Source organism: Myripristis murdjan, chromosome 19, assembly GCF_902150065.1.
Source record: "Myripristis murdjan chromosome 19, fMyrMur1.1, whole genome shotgun sequence".
NCBI lineage: Eukaryota > Metazoa > Chordata > Actinopteri > Holocentriformes > Holocentridae > Myripristis > Myripristis murdjan.
The window spans coordinates 15,979,791-15,999,731 of NC_043998.1; the positions used below are offsets into that span (position 1 = coordinate 15,979,791).

Genomic DNA, 19,941 nt, shown 5'->3' on the forward strand with positions numbered 1-19,941 from the left:
CAACATTTATCCAATACATCTGCAAAGGTTGAAGTCCAATAGTTAGATTTGAGTGGGGGAGGTTTTTTTTTTTTTTTTTTGAAGACCTGCACTAATCAAAGCCTGGGGGCTGTGACACACTGGCTCCCAATCCTTCAAAGCCATCACCCTCCCAGTCTGGTCCTGCTAGCGACCTTTCCCCTGGCCTCCTGAGCTGTCTGTTAAACACCTGTAAGAAATATTACAGAGCTCCTCTCCCAGAGCACGGCACCTGACCTTTTCAGGTGTCAGAGCCCACATCAAACAAGCCCGCTAAGACCATTCAGTTGGGGCCGGCTCCTGGGGCGGTCAGGGTCCAGCCGCTGACTGACTGACACCTCCAGTAGCAGCGGATGAAGGGCTGAAGAGAAGGGGAGTGTTTAGTGAAGGAGGTTATTGATCCACACCTGGTCTATCATGCACTGGAGCCCTCACTGCTAGTGATTTTGAGTGTGTGTGAGGATGAGGGGTTGGGGGGTTGGAGGGGGGCGGCAGGCTATGACCTCTGCTGTCTGAGGCGTGCTGATGATGATGCTAGCGTGAGAGAGTCGCCAGAGACGTTAAAGCCCCTTTTTTACAAGCAAGCAGGCTGACAGGTGAGAGCTGGGATAGCCCAGCCATCTCTAACACATTGCTAGTGTCAGCCTATAGATGGATGACAACCCACTGGGGCGGCAGAGACTGAGTGGGGGCCTGGAAAAACACACTCAAGCTGTTCTTTTCCTTTTGATGTGTGAGCCGAGCTATGATTCCCTGTTATGACTTCCAGCCACAAGGAGTCAACTGTCTGCCCACAGACGTAAAATGAACCAAAATGACTCTTTCAAAACAGAGTTAGAGGATCACTTCCTGGTCGGAGGTGATGGGAGCGTGGCTGACCTATTGTCCCCGGTGATGCAGGCCGCGCAGGTACCAGTGGGCTCCTCATTTTGTTCATAGTAATGGGCATCGACGTGGGCCTCCGCCGCCTTCTTCTTCAGGATCTCCCCAAAGTGGTCTTTGCCAATGCAGCCAAAGAAGGTGGCCACCTTGTGGGGTTTCTGGATCATCCACTGAGAATGGAAGGGATGGAAAAAGAAGGGAAAAAAAAACAAACAGCTGTTACACTGAGCTCAGTTTACAAAATAAAAGACTGTTTGAGCGGTCAAGTTCAGCTAAGGCAGATGGCATACAAACTGTAGCTTCACAGCAAACACACTGCTTGTGATATATGAAGCCTGCGAGCTGTCATAAACAGCCCAAGACCAATTCCACTCCACACAGAGACACTATTCTTGCCCAAGCACTCCTTCCTCCCTGTGTGCTAAAAACAGTCCCATCTCCGTATTTACACAAACCCCATAATTCAGGGCTCCATCCTACTTATGCAAACACAGGCACTCTGTGAGAGAGTGTGTACCTGCTGCCGCTGGACACTCCCTGCCTGGTCGTCGGCTATTTCTTGACAGCCCTGATGTACTCAGTGACTTTTACCTGGGCTGATGAGAGGGACTGCTCAAATTCTACTGCACTCAGGTTTAACCTCCAAAGATTTATTGACGTACGAGCTGCTATGTTTGCTCATTTTATTGCAGCCTCCTGTTTTGTTGCTGACGGGGGCCCCTTGTGAATGAGATGTTGCTGCTTTCAGGGATGACCTGTATATGTGTGAAATTAATCATTTCACACAACAAAATAGCATCTCGGTAGGGGAAGAAAAATGCATTTTCATCACCCGTCCTGAGATGCTCTCCACTGTTATTCTGCGCGCGCCCAACTCTCTAGGTAACTAGTTCAGATAAAAAAAAAACAAAAAAATCACTCTGGAAAAAATTCATTACTTTAAGCAAGGCTCAGGTGTGTTTGCAGAGCAAGGGTGCCAATTACAAAGATGGCCGTTCAGGTGTTTTTTTTTTTATTTATTTATTTATTTTTTTGCTTTTACGAGGTACAAACAAAATGAACAGTAATAACGGCAGATATGACCGCTGCGTCGGGGACCATGAGCGGGCCTACCGTGTGTCATCTTGAGTCATGGTTCATTCATTCAGCTGTGCCCCCACCTCCACCCCCATCCCTCCCCACCTTGCTGAAATACGCAAACAAACACACACACACACACACAAAAATCCACAGTGAAAGCCGACAGAAGCGAGCCTCTTCTTCCCCAACCTCCTGCTGCAGGCACCTCACACTAATCAAGGTCACTGGCTCGGGTACACGTCAAGTCCAATCTGATTTTCCCTTAGCCGTGATGAGCTCCGAATCCAAGGTTAGGAGCTGCGGGCTGTAAATAATGACAGCGCGGCCCCTCCATTTGCAGGCCTCTCAGGTGGGAATAGAGAGGGCCACTCAGGGGCCCGTCCCCCTGATGACAGCATGGTGAATCACAGTGCAAGCCCCCCCACCCCCCGCTTCAACCGCACCCCTCCCTCCCCTCCTCCCCCCAATCTCTTCCACCTCCACTCTCTCCCTCTCTCTGACCGTCGGCTGTGCTCTCACTGCCAGCTTAGCTTGTCATTTTACAGGGTCATTAACAGACACACATACACACTAACATGTGCATGAGTACACAGTGCACCCACGCAGGGAAAAGGCTGACACACACACACACACACACAAAAGAAACACACATACACACAAACACACACACACATAGAGCAGTCCTCTCTTCTGCCACAGCATCATCCCCCCCCCCCTCCTTTTTTGCCAGAAGCTCCTCTCCTACACCAATAAACACAAAGCAACGATAGATATGAAGAAATTGTCTTCATTACAAGCATGTAAAAATAGCAAATGTATCTGCCGTTTCTTTCTTTCTTTTTCTTTTTTTTTTTTTTTTTGGTGCTGCACAGGAGTGGGGAGTTAGATCAATTCATTTCCATCCCTGGCACCCTGCAGACAATCCCTCTCCATTCCCAGATTATGAGAGATAATACCTCCATTATGACAAAAGCGCTATCCGCGGGGTCGCCGAGAGGTCAACCAACCCTGCGCTGGGTATTCATGCTTAGTCACATCCCAATTATACCGCAGTGGCAGAGGCAGAAATTGGCAAATGTACATCAAGGCGCTTCATTACTGAGGGCCGCTCCAGTGAAATTAAGCAGCAGATGAGACAGAGAGAGATTTGGCCCCAGGCGGCATGTTAGAGAGAGAGAGGGAAAGAGAGAGAGAGAGAGAGAGAGTGTGAGAGAGAGACAAAAGTGAGAGAGAGGCTGAAATAACAGATTTTTCTGAAGGTGCTGGGAGCTTGTATCTTGCACAGCAGCTCATGTATATTTACTTAACTAGGGAGAACGCTGGTCCCCAAAGATTAATAAGTTCCCATGATACACCACAGTGACATATCTCTAGATACGGGTAGACATGGAAGGGAAACCTAATACAAACAGCGAGAAAAATATCCCTGAAAAGCAGGGGGGGCTTACTAGCTAAAGGCAAAGTGATGATAAGTATACATTATGTTAAGTGGAGAATAAGTCTGGCGTCTCTCTCTGTTTGGCTTCCATTTACCCAAATAATCTCACCCATCCATTCTCCCCCTCACCCCACAACTCCAGCCCTAGGGCCCCCAGATAGCTATTAATTATGACATCTCATGGTTGCAAGGAGCCCCACTTGGGGAGCTGACCCAGACCTGCTCCTCAGCATCCAACAGCTGCCACTCTTCACTATGGAGGCAGCCGCTTCGCGTGGCAGCTTCCAGGAGGGCAATTACACAGCCCAGATGAGATGAGGCGGCTGAATGTTTGGGACTTGAGCGCTCAGACTGCCATTAACACTATAAGCTATTACATTCCCTCTTTTTTTTTTTTTTTTTTTTTTTGCTCTCTCACTCTCCCTCCCTCCTCTCTCACTCGCTCGCTCGCTGCTGTATATTGATGAAGTGGTAATGGGACCTCTAGTTAGATATTCCTCCTGTAAAAACATTGTCTTGTTTCTAGTCTCCCTCAGGGGTCAATGTATTCTCCCAGAGTTGCTGGGAATCATTTCTGCACTATTAATGATGCAATTCCAATGCAATTCAGATCTACTGAAGACGCCGCACAATGGGCTTTGGGGGGAGTTGATAGATGATGCTGCGTGTTATCCTGCAGCTTCACAACAAAGCGAGCGGCGTCTTCTCCTCCTCGCTGCAAACTGGCCGTCACTCCCGTTTCCACCCCGCGGTTCAGCCGGCGCGGCCCTTAGCTCGCTGCAGTTCATCCTCAGAACAAGGACAGAGAAGTCTCCATTCTCCTCGCTTCACCTCACCAGCGGGGTCCTCTAGAGAAGAACATGTCCGTGCCTAATGATGGCCACATTAATTATAGGCTTATCAACCCCAGCAAAAATTCAATAGGGCTATTTATAGAGGCCTAAAATAGCAGAGGGTGAGGGTGCTGTGCTCTGGGGTGGCCTGTAACAGTCTGCTCTGCTCTCTCATCTCACTACATCGCCTTCACAGTCTTCAGAGCCAGAGGTGGAGGGGTAATATCCTTGTTTCTTTTACCATGCAGTTAAAACAACTAGCAAACATCTGTCTATCAGGACCTGTCATGGCTGGAGCTTTTATATAAAGTACAGCGGGGCGAAGGGGCTCCACCAAGAGCACTGACATTGATGAGGTCTGGCAGCTTCCATTAAATCACTCTTTCCTGTAAAGTGCCAGGCATCAAAGCAACCGGCTGAGGATTTTTCACTCAATCAGGTAACACACAAGGCTCACCCCACCCCCCTTCCTGCTCCTCGTCCTCTTAGGGGCCTGAGCCTTCTGGTCAATAACTTCTATCAGTTCAATTTCATGCACAGTTAGCCGTGTTGGGGTGCTAGGGCACTGCTCGCGTTGGGGTTGCATATGTTGTTGTCGCTGTTGGTTTTTTTTTTTTGTTGTTGTTGTTGTTTTTGTTTTTTTCCTCCCTAGGAGGTTTGATAAGTGGGGTGGGGACCTGGAGTGGAGTGATGTGTTGCTGTGTGAGAGAGTGGAGGCTAGCCAGGGCTAGCAAGGTTGTTTTAACTCTGCTCACCACTGTGGCTCTCTGCCAAGCCATTAACAGTCTCTGTGCTCTGCTTCAGTGACACAGCTAAAAGAATAGAGAGAGAGCTGTAAATGATCAACACGATAATGAGCTGATTATCAGTCAAAGGCATGGATAAGCTCTCTCCCCAGTAATTTCCTTTCAGATCAGTCAACCACATTCTCCTCTCTGCAATCAACACTCAAAGAGAAAGCATAGCATGTAGCCCGATGGGAATCCAACCAAATATAATCTTCAAAAACCCAATCCTCGTTGCCTGCTGATCATTGCCTGGCTCATCCCTCGCTGACACTTTGCTTGCTGGCATATATATCATTGCTCGAGTCTTCTTTTTTTTAATGGTTGTTTCACAGTTCCCATGCACCTTTAGGGCTACGGCTGCAGGACAACATCAAGACGACTGATGTTCATGTCTACAGGTTATCAGACATGTTTTAAATCTGACAACACACTCCAGAACTGAGGGGATGTTACGGGGCAGTGAATTGGGAAATAAATAGTCCACAAGACACATGGCAGCGATGCTAGGCAACACAAACACAACCACAAAAACATGAGAGCTTCTGTGTCCGTGTACATGTGTGTGTGTCGCAGGTAGGGTGGCGGCTGGGGAGGTGACAGCTCCCAGGAACAGACCCCCGATGATAAGCATCAAACCAGATGACGCGCCGACACACTCTATAGGCTCCGATGTTAAACACGACAAGAATGTTCCCGACAGTATCTCGGCACCCTCTTCACAGAGCTATCAAAGGGCAAGTTCAGCAAGCACAAAAAATAACCCCTGCCCACCCCCTCCCTTTGCCAACACATCTCACTGCAGCATCTTTGCGCTGCATAGGAATAAGAGATGTGTCGCTGTCTCCAGGCGCCAAGTTTATCTAAAAAGGAAACACCTGATTTTTTTTTTTTTTTTTTTTTTTTTTTTTTTTTGCTCCGTTTCATTCCTTGCCTCCCTTGTTAAACACACAACCTTGATTTGGTTTCTGTTGCCCGGGAGGGGTGAATTATTTACAGGATAAACAAGGTGATGTTGTCTCAGTCAGTCAGAGCCAAACTCCCCTATCGCCACAATAGAGGCAGACAGTTTTACCTGGCAGGCATGAGGGGCTGAGCTCTGATACAGAACTGGGAGGCAGCTTCACAATAGCAGGCCTTACAGTGATACCTACTGGGTGGGGGTGGGGGCAAGGGAGAGAAAATGCCTTCACACCAGATTCATGGGCTGGGAGTCCCAGACAGCGGGGCTTTCCTATTTATTTACAGAGACAATGGGGGCTATAAAGACACATGCACTGATTTACTGTGTATGTGTATATGGAATGGGAGAAGAGGTGTCATTAAGTGATCATAAAGTGGCATTTTTGTTTGTGGGGGTTGTTGCCGTACAAGGCTCAGGCAGAGAGATGATGAGGGACCTTTGCAGCTAAAGCCTCTAATCCTATCTGTGGTACGTGGGCTCCAGCTGGTGGGAGTGCAGCTGCGCTCGCGCCCCACCGTCGGCCCTGACGGCCCGTGCACAGGTGAATCGGTCTCGCCCACCTCCCCCAGCTCCCTAGTACGGTGGATTTGCACGGTGCTTTGATCTTGTGGAGGTGGCAGCGCCCCCCCTGGATACGGTGACAGCGCGGGTGATCCGTGTTACGGAGGAGATTTTTTTGAACATATGCCAAATGACAGCCCCGGTTGAGGGCTTAGCACAGGTCAGGCCCGGCTAAATTCAATGTGGCAGTGTGGAAAATTCACTTCAAAACATTAGCTGCTGTGAGGAAGTGGGCTCTAATGAGTGTCTGACTGCATCATGTGAGATAATTTCGGCCTACTATCAGCGAAATGATAATCAAGATCTGTCAGGCTGTCAGAAAGAATCCATTCCAGACAGAATTATCATAATCTCTATGTATGTCCATTGTTGCTGTTGACTCACCAACACAGAGCTATATCGCTTCATAATATGTAGGTCTCCCGGCATAAGCAGCTTAAATGCTACAGCATGACCGCTATAAATTCTGTTAATGGTGTTCATGCTGCATTATTTGAGCCAGATGCTTCTGTTTTTGAGGAAAACTTGACTGGCAGCACCGGTAGACATCCCATCTTTTCCAGAAATGAGCAGACAAAACAATCGTGCTCCCAGACTGACCCCTGACCCTGTCGGCACGTTCAACGTGCACTGATTCACATTTAACACACTGCTTTACTTGATGGGGTCCACAATGGGCGGATATGATTTGGCCCTTGGCAAAGATCGAAAACAACATTCCCTGTGTCTTCACGCACTGTAGCAAGATCCCACTTATCATATTACTCATGCCTTTGTGTCCTTTTCTGCAGGCAAAGAGGTTTCTCTTCATGTTACCAGTTGGAAATATCAGTGATGAGCTTCTCCGCTTACTAAGCCTGCTGGTGTAAAGGCAGTTTGTGTGCAGATTCTGTGGCCGGCTGGCTGCACAGGTAAGCAGAAAATAGCTCTTAACTCCGGCCTGACCTTGAGAAGGATGCCATTCAATCAGTGAGCTCGCTGCAGTAAAGGCCCTATCATTGCACTAATAGACTGAATCTTCCTCTCTGCCCGGATCATGGACAATGCATGGATGGCTTCCTCCTGCTTGGCAAGTTAAAGGGGCAATTTATTCAATAAATTAAACCTAGAAAATAAGCCATGATGAAAGAACTACTTCTGCTTCTATTGGGTGGGTATAGATTGAACTTGTATAACAGTCTGCACACCTAATTTAATTTTCCATTTATAGACATAACGGAATTGGATGACGGCAATTCACAAAACACAGTTAAAATGCAAGACTGCACAGTCTGTGCTCATGTTCTCATTGCCAAGAATGAACATCAGAGGTGGAGAGAGTGTGCAGTGTACTCCTTATCTATACCCCATCATCCAGCTGGAAGCAGACAGAGTCAACGTAATAAGAAGAAGATTTAAGAACAGTTGCCCGCTTTGAACTTTGAGGTTGTGCTATCAAATTCCACCTTATCAACTGGCAGCTTAAACAAGTTGTGTTATTTTTCTGACGGCTTACAGAGGGAGAGGGAACAAGCTGGAACAGTCATAACTACTGGCTGCTGCAGTGCATCGTGACAAACAACAGTGAAAAACTTGGGATTTATGGCTCTGATAACCTTCCAGATTCCTTCAGCTGGTGCTGTACGCCAGGCAACTCCGACAGAGTTATGAATCATTAATCCCCATGAACACAGCCAGTGATAAATAATGCTTTGCGTCCCTATGAAAAATAAGGCAGTTATTACCAAACCATAAAGAATGGTATTCGTATCATCACTTCAAGCAGATAATAACATGAGGATACAATGTTTCAAGGATTAAATAGCGCACTCACAAGATGGAAAGAGAGTGACAGTGAGCAGTATATTTCTGCCCTCGTCAATGTGCTATTCGAGAAGGAAGTCATAATAAATAACAGCACTTGAGCTGAGCAAATAAAAGTTGTTTATATCTATGCCATACCGTTGGCCATACAGAGCAGACACTCTGGCTATCAAACAGCATTTAATATATAATAAACCAAGGTAAATAATGCCTTAGTTCCATCTTTGCACTCATTAATCGCCTAATAGAAAAGACGAGAGCTGCTCACTCGGTGCAAAACACAAACGAAGTGAGCCTTGTGACCTGTTGCTCGACATCTTGCGCAGGAGAACGGCTTATTTCTCTGGGTATTATCATTTGATAATTTCTCAAGGCTCCAGCTTGAATCCAGTCCAGTAGACATAGTAATGCTATATCCCCTACAGGTGTAAATTCCTGGCGGTTAAGCAGTCCAAAAATGAGCTAGGAGGAACTCCGTTTGATACAGAGATGTTTCCAAGACCAGATGCTTTGGGGCCCTCTCTTGTGAGAAGCTGGGCAAAGATCAGTTGCGTTCCTATTGAGAGTTGGAACATAAATTCAAGCTCCGCTATAAATCAAATATAAATTTTCATCCCCCTCACTTTCCCGAGGATTGCTGTAATAACAATGTCACTTGAGTCTGCCTGGTTACCATTCAGGCTCTGGATTCCTTCCATGCTAATGATTTGGTACTGTATCCTGTGTGTTTTATAAACCCAAAAGAAAAAAAGGGGTGAGATATTACTTGCCTATTTAATGCTATGCAGGTTAAGAGAAGTACTAAGGTCTGTGGCAGATGCACTTCATATATCAAAACATCTCTCAAAATGGATTCTCCTTGCCAGATATAACACCCTGTGTGCCAATAATGTTAATATGCTGAAACTCTGTGGCTGCGCCTTTCACATTTCTAGACAGGTTGCTCTGCTAGAAAGGAGGACAATGCACTCCAGTTAAATCTATCTCGAGTGAAAAATGTGAATTCTATTTAGATATTGTTCTGCGTGCCAACAAGTTTTTCCATCTGCCAAAATTCTGAATTCGATCTCATTCAGTCTATTTTTTTTTCTTTTTTGTGAAATCACAGTCCCATAATAATCTTTTTTAAAAAAATGAGCTTCGGCCAGGGCTGACTCACCTCACTCTCAGCCCACACTGAATATTTGAATAGTCACATATCACTGTCTGAAGGCTTTTCATAACTCAAGTATATATAGTGTAGCATCCAAATCCAGTTGACGTATTTGTTCCATACAACGTGCAAAACCAAAACCCCAAAGTGGAGCACAGGGAGCTGATTCTGGTCACTGGGTTTGTTTCCAGAGAGGTATCCTGGGTGACACTTGCTTTACTCTCAAAGTAAAAAGCAAACCAATTTCAGTACAGCATCCGCACCTCTCTGCCCTGTTGGCTTTGGCTAAGCAGATTCAATGAGTTTTCAGTCAACACTACAGGGATCTGTGCCTATAGGAATCTGCACTGACAGAAGGCTTTTAGAGAAGAACCAAGGTCATCGCTACAATAACACAGCACAGATATCTTCACAGTGCCAGGGGGAAGTGGTGTGCCTCTCTCACACCCTTGAAATCTAAACCAACAAATGCGGTCGGATACCAAGTTCAATAAACTCAACTTCGTTTAGACCCTCTGCAGCAAGACAAAGTACGCGCGAGGCTTGTGAGCTTTGTGTGCCAATACAGTATAATATAGAATAAACTAACTGCAAGTTCAACATTAACAAAATGAAATAAAAAAAGGAGATCTACCCCATCATCGCAACATCAATCAATTTGAAAAACAGATGGTTGAGGCAAAAGATACACACAGCATTAATGAGAGTGTTGCTGTGATAATGTCACAGGAATATGCCATGTATGCTAGCTTCTTTCAGCAAGGGGAAATGTACACAGTAGGTCACACAGCTGCATTCAGGCAGCAGGTAAGGGTATTTGGAGGACAGAAAGCAAGGTGCAGTTAAAGTCCTCCTCTTTATGTGCATCGTGAAGTCGCTGGGCGCGTATGTATGTGTGTGTGTGTGTGTGTGCGCAAGGAGAAGGATTTAATTGTTAATGATGGGAAATCCCCACCAGGTTTCTTTAAAAGGTTGTCAGAGAAATCGCTAGCAGCTGCCAGCCACAGGAATTCAGAAATGCTAAACCAGCACTTCGTGATTGGCATAAGGAAGTTACACCCACTTTGTAATAATATGTTTCTCTTTGGTGAGGTGCCAAATGGGCCACTGCCAATGTAGACATGACAGACTGATCAGATCGTTCTGTACAAAAACATCAAGCCTAAAAAAGCTATAATTATTTGCCTGGGGTCAGGGTCAGGCTGCTCAGAAGACCATAAATGCAAATGTGATGTAACACAGACTTACAGAACAAATCCAACAGCGGCGAATACGCTCAATAAGTCATTTTGATGATTAAGGCTTAGGTATATTAATGATAGCAATTTGCCATCAGACATTTTTCTTGGGTGGCTCCTTACCTAGTAGGCCTTTTGTAAAAGGTAATAAAGGTGCGCATAAAATCATGGAAGAAATATTTAACGGTAATTATTAATGCGAATAATTTATTAGGTTACCTCAAATGACTATTAAAATGATGGCTGAGGCTGGTACAGCTACGTAGCACAATACTCTACAGCTTTATCTATGCTGACGGTGCTATAGGAAAGAAATAAAGTCAAGCAAACAAAGGGCCAAAAGCCTATCAGGAGAAATTAGCTCAACGGATTGACTGTAGTCGTACATCTTACTCCACTCTTACACACCTGCTCAGGACCGACTGCAATAACCCACTCTATCTGCTCTGCAGGTGTATTCAACGAATTTACTCTAGCCCCATTTACTGCAAATGTATGCTATGTTGTGCGCCTTCTGCAACCCCATTTCCATCCTTCGTTCTCCTAATCCATGCAACATTTCCAATCCACTCTCCTCTTAGTCCCAATCCAAGCCTAGATGATTATTTTACATTCCATAAATCAATTTTGAAACTCAGGATCCTGACATGGATTTCCAGGGACTTCCCGTGGTGTGGGGTAATTACTGATGCTCAGTGGTAAGACCTGTCACCGGCTGCCTGCCTACACAGCGCTGTGTCCTGTTGGACCTCGATGGTCAGGATAAAACCAATCAATCAGTCACATCTGTACAGATAAAAGATGCAAAAGAGAATATATGTGGCACAAAAAGGGTCATTCTAAAGCGAAAAAAGCCACAGCAGTATCAATATTTTATAGTTTTGAATGGTGATGTATCACCTCTTCACTATGTTTCTGTTGGATCTGTGCTCTAATTAGCTAGTTCACTCATGTTTATTGTGAAAAATGTGACTTCATTAGCGGATCAGTTACAGGCACTGTAAGCTGAGACCTGTCAGTGTTGTTGCAATTCCTAATGGCAGCAGATAGAGGTCAATAAAAGTCACAGATTACTTAATGTCCCTTTAATAACTGTGATGCTATGAGACATAACACAGACTGATAGCACTGTTAGTGACCCCAGACGAGCGTGGATGCCCCATGTAATTTATTCTGCACTGACATGTGATAATTTTCTCCATGCGTGGCCACTCTAACAACACCTTTCAGGAATAGAAATTTAATTTATTTACATGTTTACCTTCATTCTTATCCCTCCCCTCCTACATTCACCGCCCCTCTTCCTCCTCAGGAGATAAAGCAGGCAGACAGCTCTAATAAACAGTGGTGTGAAGCCTTACAGTGGCGCTGTATGCCGAGGCAACCGATGTGATCAATTATCGAGTGGCCGATTCTCTTTAATTAGAGGGTTTAAGTATTGAGTTAGCCTGGGTGGGAAGCTGAGAAGCAGCGTGTAAACCAACCTCATTACACTGCAGTGATTCACCTCCCAGGAGCTGTGATCCACGCAGTGTTTACACCATACATTTGTTTCTGTGGTAACATATCGAGTGGAGGAATGGCTCAGTGACAGACCCAGTTTTTTTCTCCCTCTTTCCCCTACTCTCTCTATTTTCTTTCTTTCGCTCTCCCTCCCACTCGCTGCTGAAGAGGCTGTCACACTGGTTTGCCTTTTGTTGTGGAGAGTCTGGAGAGGTAGCACAATGTGTCCTAGTTAAAGCAGTGCCCCATCTGCCCAGCATAATTAGACAATTATGCTGGAAGGATCCGTCATTAATTCCTTTGTGGTGGGCAATTTCGCACCACAAAGGGGTCTCAGGTTTATTTTTTCTTTGCAGATCTCTGTTCATTCACCCTGCCCCCTGTTAACGTCATGAAGTATTGATGCTGTGGCAACTTGGGACAAGAAAATATTCTCCTGCCAATATTGACTAGTTTGTCCTGTCGTAGTGAAAGGCCAAGGGGAATATTGGCTGCTTGCTGGTGCTGAATGAAAACAAGAGGCGAGGAAATAGCACTGTTATGAAAAACACTATGAAAATCAGACAGCCATGGTTAATGTATTGAGCCAGGTATAGTGCTCAAACGGGTAATGTGGAGCGATCCCGGAGTTGTACTGTGGCGTGCATTGAGGCAGAAGAACCTTGGCGTCAGTATTAAAAAGGCACTTTTAACCTGATGAAACTACACCAATTAAAAACAGTTGAATGGGCAAGTCCGCAGTGAACTGGTAAGAGACTTGCAAGCAATTTACAAAATCAGACTGCTTTTCATTCCACTGATAGAATTAAGCAGTGCCACCATGGAGGTTACAATTCAAGTACAATCTAATCAGTGAATTTTTACAATTTTCATTTGCCTGCAATCCCACCAGGGATTTGGTCAAGACTACCTTCGACTTAAAATCAATTCCACGAGCAGGTCCAAAGAGCTTTGAGACCAAGTCAAGAACAAGATCAGAGAAGACCAGCGATTTTAGAGTATCCCATAATCCTTTGTGCTGGCAGGTGTTCTGGTTAAAACAGTGTGTTTTTGGTCAAATGGAAGAAAATGTAATGCTATCTCATGTAATGATTAAAATGTCTAAAACAATTGAGTTCCACTGACTTGTACTTCCACTCACTTGTTAGCCTCTATAACGCAACAGAAGACCACTAATCTATAATATACATTTTATTATAGGTCAGTGATGATGACTGTTGAATCTGATTTGATCCTTTGTTGTCCAGTGAGTAACTGATTATTAACTTTGGAAACACAAATGACTGTCCTTGTGAACTGTGAGTATCCAAGCCATTTGTTTACATTTTGTCACATTCAAAATCAAGACCAAAACAAGCAATAAAACACATGCACCTCTTTCTAAAAAGGAAAAATAATGCTGAAGGAGTTGCTCACAGATCAACAGAAAAGAAAAATCTATCTGCAGGAGCTCTGTGCTATAGCCTTGAACATTCAACTAATGACTGCAAAGGAACTGGTGAGCAGAATTTTGAGGACAGTTATATATACACAGGTTTCTACGGGTGAAATCCTTCACATTTTTTTGTAATGCTGGGAAGAAAAAAAAAATGACACATCCAATACCCTTTTCTTTTTTATCTTTTTAGTTAGATAGGAAAAACAGAGTGAACATTCAGTACTGGCTGAGGCCAAGAAAAGTATGGAGATGTTAAAAAAAAAAAAAAAAAAAAAAAGTGTTCTTGAGACTGGACTCGAGTACTACAGCCCTGCATCCCACTAACCAGGCCAAAATGCTTAACTGTATGGAACTGGCAGCAAAACAGTCACATTGAACAAGTGCCCAGCATCTTACCGTAGTTCCACCCCAGCCTACTATTTGCTGTGGAGAAACTTGCTGTTTGCTATGGAAACTTGCTCTGGAGCATAAAATTGTAAATTCACTATCTAGCATATGTGTTGTCACGTTAAGGGGCACTTGTTTCACAATTACACTGAACAGCTCAGCTTGACAGAGACATGTGGGAAGATATCTTACAGTGTAACTCAAATCTGATTAGAGCAGTGATCTAATCAGCCATGAATTCATCTGTGAAGACAGGCAGGCAAAGAGAAAATCACCGCGGAGAATTCTGTACAATTATCAAAAATCTCACAGCGGTACATTAAAATTCTAATTACGACATATTATCTTAATTGCTAAGGAGATGCAAATCAAAACAAGGTTAACGCTGCTCCCTTAACATGCAAGAGAACATGTGGTGGGAACCTCTTCAATATTCACTGAATCAGCTTGACTTGTTCGACATGAGAGGCTGTCATTTTGTAATGCTTCCCCCTCTTAGGGGCGATAATCCTTGCTGGGAGCACTAGCAGCAGTGGTGCAGACGTGCAACAATAACACAGAACAAACATCTAATTGCTGTGCATTCATTTCCTTTTCTTCTATCAATCAAAGCTGGTGACAACTCATCAGAGGCCAACTACGCGATGCAAACTCTTGGCCAGGAATGCTGCAACAGACACATCAATGTCTAATGTGCAACAAATATGCTTTACAGAAAAAAAGTTCCTGAAAAAATTGTAACTCCCATGGTACACAACAAATTGCTCGTCATAAATTGTGTCTGACAGGTGCGCACTGTAACTCTGCAGACATAAGACAGCTGGATGACAGCAGGCACAAGGGGTAACAGTGACAGGAGAAGAACATGCCATTGAACATGGATTTATGAGGGGGTCCAGACTGAGGCGATCCATCAGAGGAGTCACATAGCATTGAATGCGGTCATGTTTAGGACACATAGGACTAGCTGGGCCTTTAGAAACACTTTGGATGAAGGTTTAGAGGGATTCGAAAGGTGCCAGTACTCCTAACATGTGGGATGTGTGAGGAAATGAGTAATTTGCTGCGTTTTAGCAGAGGAGAAATATGTTGCCACCCACAAAGGCGATTTTCAATCCAGTGCAGTCTCTTAATTGGAGTAGTTATGCTTTGATAGAGCGCTCCCATTTCTCCCGAGGTTCTCGCAGTAGGCTAATTACAGTATGTGACAGCTTTAAACTAACTGCAGCCATTTTAAAAGATCAGATTCCTGACAGAAAATAATAAACCAGAGTTACCCTATGTTTTCACTCAAGATATTGAAGTTTTTCTACAAGTTGGCCTTTGGATAGTGGTTACCCGCACACTGTAAATTGGGTTTCTTTCCCTTTTTCACTTTCTCTCCATCTCTGACACACAAACACACACACACACACACACACACACACACACACACACACACAGACACACACACAAAGTGCTCCCCTTGCTGGACAGAAATGAATGGAGGCCCCAGGAGTTCCCTTTGGCCTGGCTCTTGCAGTCTCTACCAGAGCCGACAGCTCTGATCACTCCTGAGAAAGCAAAAGCTGCTTGGGGATCGCTTTACAATTCTCAGGGGCTCGAATAACCTGATCTTGAACTGATCCCGTGCACTGATCCTTTGGTATTGGGTTAGGAACGTGTGAAGGGGCCTGTTGAATGAGCTAGTTGGATATCAACATCCTCACTTCGTGTTGCTCTAGCCCGGCAGATTGTTTGACTTGATTAGTCTTTGCCTAGTGCTCGGCTCCCCAACGCCAAGCCCTCCAGACACTGGTATCAGCGTGTCAGAGGGAAAAGTGCTCTCCCAAGTCTCAAGGTGGAGCCCATTACCCTGAGTGAGAGCACTGTAAGTTAATAGGATTTGCTCCCGATCAAGAGACTGAGCTATTTCCTGAGGCTGTTACAGGCCGAAGCACAAAAATAAATGTTCCTTTATTCAACACTATTAAGCATCCCCCCCGTCTCCCCTCCGCCACCAACCACTCTGACCCCACCCCTCCTTTTCCCCTTGTTGGGATATCTGTTATTACTGCAGGAGGTTGTGCTCTCCCTCTCTTTTTTCAAGCAGCCAGTAAAACTAAAAGGTTGGCACTTTTTGTCTAAAGGAGCCATTTGTTCAGGTGAAAATGAAACTTGCATGGTAAGCAGAGACAGGCCTGCGGTTGGACAGGGGCAGAGGGGATTCCAGATTAATCATATGGACTATATAGCATGAGGATAATCATTGAGGAGTAATTGCCAAGGGGCCTTATGTAATGTATTCTCCCCCTGAGGTAAAACCTTGTAGCTGTGAGGAAGGATAATAGAGTAAGAGGATCATATAAAAATGTTTGCTGCTCCAACCTTTAACTCAGAGCTTAACCCTGACCTTGGCTAGTAATTACAGAGTTAATTGCCAACTGATCTGAGGAGCAAACTCCATCCAACTCCACTGCAGATGTCAATTGAGCTTAAGGACCCCCATCTGAGGTGCAATGGATCACTGACCATCTTCTGTAATGCAATACAAAGAGAAGACAATAATTAGGCCAGGCTGCGTTTAGCATTACCTTTTAGAGCAGTCAGTGTGCCTTTGGTCTGCATGACAATTCACTATTCAACAACTCAAGAGAGAGGAAATAAAGCACATCAGACTATACAATAAGCTTCTCTGAGTGAAAAGCCATACACAGTTTGCCTTTGGAAATCTTTGGATTTGTTTAAAACCTTAAGAGAGCACAGAGCTAGCTTGCATTTCAACACACATCTGAGCACAGCTCACTCAAGAAACCCAAATGTCTTCAGTGAGTCAAATAGTTAAGTTGAGCCAGTGCTGCCATAAACCCGGTGGGAGAGCTTGGAATAATCTAGGCGATGTTAATGATGCAATTTATATGTGAGGGGACCGGTGTTTGGCAGGCTCTTTCCGTCTGAGCGGGCTGCACAACCCAGCGAGCTCCCAGCACCCCCTGCTAGATGGAGGGGGTGGAGTAGGAGGAGGATGTCAGAGCCCATGTGAAAAGAGGGAGCGAGCGAAGCACTGATAAGAGCCATTACTATTAGTGTCTGTCTGTCACCTGCTGTGCGTCATCCAGCCTTCTCTCTCCATACGCCCCCCCTCCACCACATCCCCATCGCTCCATCCCCATCCGTTTTCCTGAGGCACATCACTTCAAATTTGCACTCACCTACACATTTTCCATCCTGTCATAGATACTCAGTTGGGTTGAAAACTGAAGCAAGCTCCACTCTGAAAACCACTGTGAGCTTTGTTTCAAAACAGTTGTGAATTAGTGAGGCTGCACATAACTGGCAGCATTTATTCAATAAATAAAATAGCTATAGATATCCTAACTATGTAAGACTGAATTGAACTGACACGAAGGGACACACTATCTAGAGATACTATTTCCAAATGTTCCACAGCAAATATGAAGCCTAATTTGGTATTTCTTTTATTATGTGGCACAATACTAGAGCTCCTTAAACTTATGAACTTGGGAGAAATGAACAGTAATTGCAGGCTGTTCTGTATTTTCTTAAACCTTTTTAACCAAAATATTTAAAGCTGTTTTTCTTAGTTGCTATGCAACACTTCAACCACAAGAGCGGGAGCATGCTGAGAATGTGCCAAATAAATAGTACTGCCACAGTCATACTGTGGGGGAAATATGAGAGAGGGGTACACATTCAATAATCACAAGGAAATGTAGAACAGTTGTGTAAAATGCACAATCATCCTTTCATTCATCACTTACTTGACCTGTGTCAACAGATAATTCCAACCAATAGCTCATTTAATGAGCCATTGTTTACTATCTGAATGGCTCTGAAACTGTTCCACAGCCATATGAACAGCTTTTTTTCAATGCCTGAACGCCAAGCATCCAAGTCCTTGCACTTAACTGCAGAATAAAGCAACGTGGCAGGCGTACCAAGTGCCCTGTGTGAGATATCATTCCATAATTTGACATGAGAATGCTGCCAGATATGTACACGACTGTCTGTTTCACAAGTCCTTTCAGATTTCACTCAGAACTAGCCTGGAGCCCGGGCAAGAGTACAACAGCCCAAACAAAAGCAAGCAGGCCAATGGTTCACCCTTTCTTCCTGAGCCTAGAACCAAGGACTTAAAGCAAGGACACGTTATGCAAGACATCACATTCAATTCCACTGCCAGCCTCTGAGGCCAGATGATACACATTGAGTGTGCCTGTCTCCCGAGCCCTCAGTGTTAATCAACACTCTTTCCAATGCATACTTATGAGTTACAATCAACTCCCCATGTCTTCCCTTTGGCGTCTTAAATTAAGTCGCAAATTTGATGGCAAATTAACTTCAACAGGGATGGTAATATGTCACCTTTACAACAATCTGTGGCATTTCTCGCTGGAGCTGCTCGATACTCATGCAACTGAGATGAAAATGAAATCAAACAAATTATTTTCATATGAAAGTCAAATTCGAGGAAACACAAGAAAGAAGGCGGCACTCTGCAGGGCCATCAGCTGTTAACAAATCCCTCTGATGACAAAGTCTTACATAATTGCCCAGTCAACCTTTATCATTGTGATCACAGCGCCTGGGATTTTACACACACTGGTATTAGCTGTGACATACAAGTCACAATACAGTTGAGATGGGGAAAAAAAAAAATCACTTGCTAAAAAGGTGAAAGTATGTATGGAGTGTGTGTGTATTTTATAGGTAGGAGGGGTGGTGGGGACTGGCATTGGTGGAACCAACAGAGATCTCCCCACTTCATCATTGAGTAAATGGCAACACAGACATGAGCTGCGACTTCACAGCTGCCTCATGGCGGGTGACATTGAAGCCCACGCATGAACACATTGCTCATCAAAGCGAATGAGGCGTTCTTTTCTTCCGCCGTTTGTGCAGGAGAAAACAATGGAGGCCTCCTCAAGTGCACGCTTGCACACCTGGAATGTCAAGGAGGAGTGAAAGTGGGAATAGAAAAAAAAAATCCATTTGGTTCTATGTGTCTCTCACACAGCTTAATAGACTGTGACCTTCCACTGTTTAGTAATGGGAAAAATAGGCTGAAGCCGGGTGCCATCAAACAACTCAGAGCTGCTGGTGCAGCAATTAACCTGTCTTAAAACAAACAAGAGGCTTTGCTTTAACAACAGGCGTGTACTTGAGAGGCTTGATTTCTGTGGTGTGAAACTCAAAGGCTCACCAGGGTTCAGGTTTTAATCAGCCATTAGGATGCTCATTTCAGCACAGCTGCACTGAGATCTATACAAGCACGCGCACCGCTCACATACTGTACACACACTCAAAGTGATCAAAAAACATAACAAAACAAAAAATTCAAAGCTCTTGTGTAGGTCCCGGAGGCTAAACAATGAACTGCAATTGAAGGTCTCAAACGCCCCTCGAATCTACTTACAGACAAAGAATATTTGCTTAAGCACGGATCATAAAGTGGAAAAAGAACACGAGCAATAAACAGTGCACCAACAGTAAAAATGTGAATGACTTTTTTTAATGTGTAAGCACATCCTCCTGAACCTCAACCACACAGTTTGAGCACAAAAGCTCTACTCTTTCTCCTTAACTGTCCTCCTTTCAGTAAGTGGTACCAGACATGGGCATTTCTTCATTTAGTCCATTCAAATGGAGGCAAGTTGCTTTTCTTTATTTATTTAACAAAACGAGCTGTAAAGCCAAACATTAGGTCATGGAATATTTTCACCCCGAGAAATAAGTCAGTGCCTACAATGAGACATCAAACCCAGTTTAAGTATCCCTACAAAATATGAGCTGGTGAGGACCTTTCGAAGTCAAGTAGTGCTGTGGGATTTTTCTGTTTTTTAAATAGAACTTTCAAC

General features: G+C 44.6%; 1 protein-coding gene across 3 annotated transcripts in view; it reads right to left on the reverse strand.

Annotated features, from left to right (window-relative positions):
- The window catches only part of adkb (adenosine kinase b), an 88,082-nt gene that overhangs the window by 49,954 nt on the left and 18,187 nt on the right, over positions 1-19,941 (reverse strand). For all 3 annotated transcript variants that reach the window (XM_030077057.1, XM_030077058.1, XM_030077059.1), the window contains exon 5: positions 898-1,070. In XM_030077057.1, the coding sequence (XP_029932917.1) occupies positions 898-1,070 (173 nt within the window). The remainder of the gene's footprint in view (positions 1-897; positions 1,071-19,941) is intronic.